This window comes from Elephantulus edwardii, unplaced genomic scaffold, assembly GCF_000299155.1.
Source record: "Elephantulus edwardii isolate Elephantulus edwardi_28Jun2011 unplaced genomic scaffold, EleEdw1.0 scaffold00122, whole genome shotgun sequence".
Lineage (NCBI taxonomy): Eukaryota > Metazoa > Chordata > Mammalia > Macroscelidea > Macroscelididae > Elephantulus > Elephantulus edwardii.
In genome coordinates this window covers 9,279,450-9,286,790 of record NW_006399872.1, presented here as the reverse complement: position 1 = coordinate 9,286,790, position 7,341 = coordinate 9,279,450, and the positions used below count along the sequence as shown (strand labels likewise).

Genomic DNA, 7,341 nt, shown 5'->3' with positions numbered 1-7,341 from the left:
AGAAAGGCCTGGCAGTGTCTTCCATAAAGATTACAATCTAGGAAATTATTCCATCTTTTAAGACTTGTGTGAATCAGAATTGACAGCACACAACTCTATCTTCAGGAAATGTTACCACTTCTGTGAAAGTAAAGACTAGGAACCATTGGAACATGTACAAAATGCGGCTGCTAGAAAGGGTCAGGGGGTGGAGGGAGAATGCTGCTGCTGAGTTGCTATGGATGATTTTTATATAAAGGAAAGCATTTCATGGCCAGATCCCGAAAGTTTTGGTAAGGAGACATTTTTTCCAAAGCCATTCATGAGCTATGGGAAATAAATAATGAATATGATAGTGAAGCCTTTATGGAAGCTGAAGAAAAGGTGTACTGGGGTGGGGAACAATCCACTATAATCAAAAAGATCTATATTGTATTCCTCACAAACTGTTACATAGGAAGAAGAGCAACAGTTCTGAACATGTTGTTGTCATGTGTCATCAAGTCACCTGTGACTCAGCGACTCTATGTACAACAGCCCTAAACTCTGCTCTATCCTGTGCCAATCTGTCTCTGACACAGTTACCCTGATTACCCCACTCACTGAATCAATCCATATCATCGAGGGTCTTACTCTTCTGTGCTGTCGCTGTCCCTCCACCCTCCCAAGCATGACGTCTCTCTCCAAGGTCTGGTCCCTCCTTGCAACATGTCCAAAATATGTCAAAGAATCCTTGCCTCCAAGAAGCAGCCTGGTTTCACCCTTCCCAGGACGAAACTGTTTATTCTCCTAGCAGTCCATGGTATACTCAATACTCTTCTCCAACACCACAGCTCAAAGGCATAAATTTTTCTGTCATCCCTAGTCACTGTCCAACTCTTGGTCCAAGTATAGGTTTCACATAAGCACAATCAAGTGTTCTGGGATTCTTATAAAGCTTTCAAAAACTCAGACTACATTTCTAACTTGGACTTTAAAATTCCTGCTGTTGGTTATGAAAAGATTACACAATAGCAAGTTATTAACCTTATGTATAATAAATACTGTAATCCAGTTGCCATGCTAAGAATGGGATCTGGTATGTGTTGTAGTGTTAGGTGCTGCTGAGTCAAGTACAACTTCCATCAGTACACGTGGCACAGTGGAAGTGCTCCACGGGGTTTCCATGGCTTTAAGTTTTAGAAATTTGCCGTGTCTCCTCTACATAGGAGCAAAGTAGGTTTGAACCATCAACCTTTTACTCAGCAGCCAAGTACTTAACAAGTGCACCACCACAGTTCCTTACACTGTGGCTTCCTGTTGTTAGATGCCACTGAGTACGACTCATAGCAATCCTATGAACAATAGATCTTAACCCTGATCTATCCTGTGCATCTCTGACACACTTGGAGCCCACTGCTGCAGTCACTGTGTCAAAACATTAGATTGAGGGTCTTCCTCTCTTTTGCCATCCCTCTAAGCATGATGTCCCTTTCCAAAGAATAGTCTCTCCCAGCAATATGCCCCAAGTATGTCAGACTAAGCTTTGTTATCTTTGTCTCCAAGGAGCAGCACTCTAGCAGCACCCTCTACATGTTTGTCCTTTTGGCAGTCTATGGGATATTCAGTACTCTTCTCCAACACTACAACTCAAGGACATCAATTCTGTTTATTCACTGTCCAGCTCTCAGAAGCATAGCAAGTGATTAAAAAGACTATGGCATCAACAAGTGCACCCTAGTCTTCAAACTGACAACATTATCCTTAAGTATTTTGGAGTAGTCTCTGGCAGCAGACTTGCCCAATGCAGTGTCTCCTGACTGGTACCAAGGTACCAAAGGTGTTGACTGTTGATCCAAACAAGAATAAATCATTGACAACGTCAATCTTTTTCCCATCTGTCATGATGTTGTCATTTGCTTAGTGGTAAGGATCTTTGTTTTCTTGATGTTGACATGTAATCCATACAGAAAGCTGTTGTCCTAGATCTTCCAAGGCCTGGAACAGAGAGGTTGGTGAGCAACTTGTAAGAAAGCTGCATCCCTACAGGAGGCCCAGAGACCTGAGCAGATGTTGTGGGAAACTAGGAAGAAAGCAATGTCTTCTGGTGCCTTAGGGCCCAAAGGTATTGTGGCCCTTGGGCTTTATGTCAAGTATCAGCACTAAAAATACAGCTGAGTCACTGTCTGGGCCAAATAACAACATCAGGAACCACATCATGCCACACTGCAACAGGCCTCAGCAGAGCCCAGAAAAGAGTATCCTGTACCAAGATATTTGTATACCTGATGGTCTTTACAGTTTGCTGTTAGAGGTACAATACTCATCTGTTAGTTCATTACACTGAGGAATGATCTGCATGGTGCCAATTACTTTGTATCTTAGGTGTGTATATGTATGCTTACTTATTGTTTGCTCCTATTAGTACAGTACTTATGTCAGCTTGCTGTACTTGTGTAACCTGTAGGTTGCTGTGACACTTGATGCTATGCTACTAGTGTTTCAAATGCTAGAAGAGTCACTTATGGTGGACAGGTTACAGCGGAGCTACCAAATTAAAACACTTGCTTACACAGTGAAATTTGTTCTGTTTGGTTTCAAAGACCTTTCATTACAGTAACACAAAGAAGGTAAAGGTGATTCGGCCTTGCAATGAAAATTACATCAGTCTGGTACCTCTAAGTGCTCAGTAACTTTATTTTATTACTGTGAAAGGATTATATACATCTGCCTCCTGCACTTTTTATGTGTGTGTGTGTATACACACACACACACACATATATAAAGAGGTATAGTGAACTCTCAGAAATCACTTTTTAAGCCAACAACAGAAAGATTTATAAAGTGAATAATAAAATCGATGAAGAATATGTTCTTCAGATCAACCACAGAAAAGGGCAGCACGTACCTAAACACAAAGCTCAAAAGATAGGAAAGATGGGTGAATGGAAACAGAGAACCCAGGGAGGAAGTGGGAAGAGTGCTGTTACACTGAAGGCACTGGAACTAATGTCATGAAATAAATTAGTATAAATTTTGAATGGGAAACTATTTGCTCTGTCAACTTTTACCCAAACCACAATAAAATGTTTAAAAGCAAGCAAAGGGCACAGTGAATTGAACAGATTGAACCTTCAGTAGACACAGTTAAAGATAGCTACTAGTATGAGGTTTATAATGTAAGATAAAACTACACAGATTCTTAGGCAAAAGATAGGAAAAGGTTTTTCACAGAGGAAGATAGCTAGATAGTCAACAGACACATGAAGAAATGCTCAAAATCACTGGCAATAAGAGATGCAAATCAAAACCAGAATGAGCTACTCTCACCCCAGTAGCAGTAGCAAAGTTTAACAGGACAAGTAATAAATGTTGGAGAGGACTGCTGATGGGATTGTAAAACGGTACCACCACTCTAGAAGGCAGTTTGGCGTTTTGTAAAAAAACTGAACACAGAAATTCCATATGACCCAGCTATATCACTGCTTGGCATACACCCCAAGAAAGAGAACTGAGACACAAACAGAAACTTGTACCTGTACACCAATGTTCATAGCAGTGTTATTCACCATCTCCAGAAGATGGACATTGTTCAAATGTCCAAACACAATCAAACAGATTGAGAAATTATGGTACATTCACATGATGGAATACTATGCAGCATGCAGGAATAAGGATTTTGAAAATCACTATCTAACTTGGGAAGGACTGGAGAGCATTATGCTAAGTGAACTAACTCAGTCCTATAAGGACAAATACTATATAAGCCTAATATTGTAGAAACAGATAACTAGGAAAACATGTATGAGTATCCAAGGGAGGGAAGGTAGGAGCAGAAGAATGAGGATTCGCAAGGAGGATAAACAAAGGGTTGCACAATTTGATGGGTAGAGGAGGGGTGGGTAAAGGAAATGGGAAAGATCCAGTGTGACAAACAATATATATGAACTTTGTAAGTAAACAAGTAAAAAATAAAAACTTTATTTTTAAAAACGAAAAATTAAACAGATTCTTAACAGTATGCTAAAAATTACAAAAACCTTATTAAAGATTCTCCAGTTTCTTTTGAAGATTATTTTTATTTTATGTTTTACACTGCTTTAAACAACAAAAAAAGGTCATATAAATACAATTCTAAATACTGATTACCATTTTAAAATCAATTCAGAAGAACTTGCTGATTTCTCATTCATCTTCAAATTGCAGGAGCCCGTGCTTCAACACTAAGTGCTGCCTTTCCACACATCTCCATTACTGAGTCACACAGTTCAAGATACACAAAAGTTTACATAAACAGACACAAACTTGCCTTTTGTAAACTAAACAAATCTTTTCTGATGTAAATAACTGTTCCTTCTTGGGACTTTTGTTATATCCAGTTTACCTTCTTTTTGAAACTTATATTAATCAGACAATAAAAGGTAAAAGAGTTTATTTCTGAGAAAATCAAAGTGTTATTCATAGTTTCTCATTTTAAAAAGAATGAGGTGTTAAAGGCCAAAAGAGAAAAATTACTTCAAATGAACAAATTAAGAGAGATCTGAAACATAATACATTTAACAAGATGTGGGAAAATGTAAGTGCACATTCTATTGAAGATACTGATTCTCAAATAAGCAGCTCTGAACCTAATGCCAAAAATTTAGATTTTCCCAATTGAGAAGCGTTGGTTTTATTACTGGAAGATTTCTTAATTCTTGGAGGTCATAATAAGAGATCTGCACAATTTACTTTCTATACAAATAACTATTATACAGAGTTGTTGTTGTGTACCATAGAGTAGAGTAGGAACCAACCCATACTTGACCCTCAAGTGGGTTTTTAGAGGCAGTTAATTAAATTGGAGATTGCCCATCTTTCTCCCACGCAACAGCCAGTGGATTGGAACCATGTGCCTTCAGGATTGCAGCACCGCTTCTTCCCATTAGGCCAATAACAAATATAAACAGTAGCAAGAAAATAAACTGGTAGAAATAATTTTTCAATTAGTAATAATAATTAAGACCATCATTTCAAAGATTTTCTATACACACAGAATGAGAAAATATTTTAACAGGATTTTACAGCACACAACTGCATTCAACTCTAATTCATTACTACCATACTACTACACTTCCTTCTTCTTCAGGATTAGTGGACCCACATTGTCTCCTGTCAATTCATTGTGTTTATTATGTGAACCATCACAAGCAGGAAACTAGAAAAGAAGAAAAAAGTTGTGTTACTTTTCCATTCAATAAATAGAAAACCTGTGAACCAGAAAGTTTTTCTTAATAATCCCCATATAACTTTTGTTAGTAATAACTACTCCTCAACTTACGACAAGGTTCTGTACTGATGACTACTCTTTAAATCAGCTGTTATGAAGTAAATAAAACAGCTTCTTAAACATTTTTAAGTTTTCATTATTGTGTCTTTTTATTACCAGTATTTTTATCACTGAAGATTTAATGAGTAAACGTTTGAACATCAGCAAACTGAGATACAATACTGTAAGTATTATAAAATTTAAAATAGAGAGTTCATAAAAAACACTTGTAAATACACTTCATCAAATTGGGGACTATTTGTATGTTCTGTATGTAAACTTATACTGATATCATAGCAAATCTGATCACTTAAATATTTAAATTTATTATTTGTTGTCAATTTTAAATAACTGCATTAGGATAATTCCTTGATCTTTGGGAGCTCTAAATCTTAGTTTGTTCACCTATTCAAATTTAATTCTTTTTAAAAATGGAATTCAAACTTCATATAATCACTTCATAATACTTTGTTACATATAATTTTTAATATATACAAATGTATATAAGAAAAAATTAACATTTTGGTACATTTCCCCTTATATAATTATGTGCAATTACCTATTGTAAAGCAAACTAAGATAACATCATTATTTGCATTTGTTATTTTACACTCTGATCTCATAACATTTAAACATTCTTTATATGATCTCAATAACTTCCTAACATTCCATCACTAACAAACTTTTTTGTCATTCCTCTTTGATCAAACTGTTCTAAATTTTAATTTTATAAATGATGCTGTAATAAACAATGTTTTACTCAAAATTCCAAATATTCTATGATCATAGTACTACAAGGAACAAATTTTATCAATTGTACTATCATTTCAAATTTCTTTTTCATTTTCACATTAAAATCCATTCATAATTATAACTACTATTTACTAGCTCATATGGCTTAAGGCAGTTTATTTACATATATATTTATTGTGTGTGCAAATGTATAATTTGGGAAGGAAATGAGTACTACCTTATACTATTTAAAGCAATTTACATCTCACTAAATCCTCATAATGCCTGTTATGTTAATAAACCATTTTTAAAACTGAATATCAAAGAAATTAAAAACTAGGAAATGTCAACACCAGATTTCAACACAATTTATTCTAACTCCAAAACAAGCTCTTTCACCAAGTCTTACACCCTTTCTAAAAGAATGAATGTATTTTAAAAGTAAATAAATGTTACTCAAGATAAAGGCTGAGTCTTGTGAAAACATCAGATTTTTATCCTTTCTTGATGCTCTGATGTTTGAAATGTATGTAGTGTCAACAAAAAATGTCAAACTTTAACTTGGAGATGTAAGCTTTCAATATTGAATATTATGAAAGAGTCTCTCGTCTTACAAAACTTCAAAATTTGGGATTTAAGAAGCAAAACAATTCTTATATTCCAAAATTTTATTGTACATATAAACAGACATCTTACCGTCTTAGAACGCCAACATCTACAGTAGGCTGCTTTAGTGAGACACAAATCTTCAATGTTTATTTCATTTACCACTTTGGGATTTTCCTTTTGTATTTTAAGATTAATCAAGCTATCTTTCTGTTGCTTTTTCTTTGAAAGGAATGGACGAACTGCAAGGTAGCCAAGTAGAGCAAGTACACCAAGAAAAGGCAATAACCGAAGCCATTCTGAAACTAAACAGAGACAGATGCATTAGAAGTGCAGTCTTCTTTTTGTAATATAACTGAGCATGGCATATTTAGTTTTATTCTTGAGTTTATTCTTCATTAATTTTTATAATAAATTTTAAATAAAACTTTGACTAATGCTAAATATAACATGCTATATCTAAGATTTCTTGTTTTATGGCTAATTTGAGATTCTGTATAGTAGAAAACCAAATTTTTTTCTTTTTTTTATAAACATTCATTTTATTGAACTTTATGAAATATTATTTAAATTAAAAATTAAACAGTAAAATTAGAAGAGATTATCAGTAACATATATAGTTTAAAAATTACTCCGGATGAAATTTTTAATAGGAAGAGGTGCCCACAAGAAAATGGCTGTTAAAGTAACTATAAATGGACATATGTGGTATTAGCCTAAATTTTGGCTTTATCTTC

At 34.9% G+C, this 7,341-nt stretch overlaps 1 protein-coding gene across 1 annotated transcript in view; it reads right to left on the bottom strand.

Moving 5' to 3' along the window:
- Positions 1-5,065: 5,065 nt before the first annotated feature.
- Positions 5,066-7,341, bottom strand: part of CISD2 (CDGSH iron sulfur domain 2) — a 3,669-nt gene continuing 1,393 nt past the window's right edge. Inside the window, exons 2-3 of the mRNA XM_006893114.1 lie at positions 6,695-6,909; positions 5,066-5,155 (exon numbers count right to left, since the gene is read on the bottom strand). Of these exons, the coding sequence (XP_006893176.1) occupies positions 5,066-5,155; positions 6,695-6,909 (305 nt within the window). The remainder of the gene's footprint in view (positions 5,156-6,694; positions 6,910-7,341) is intronic.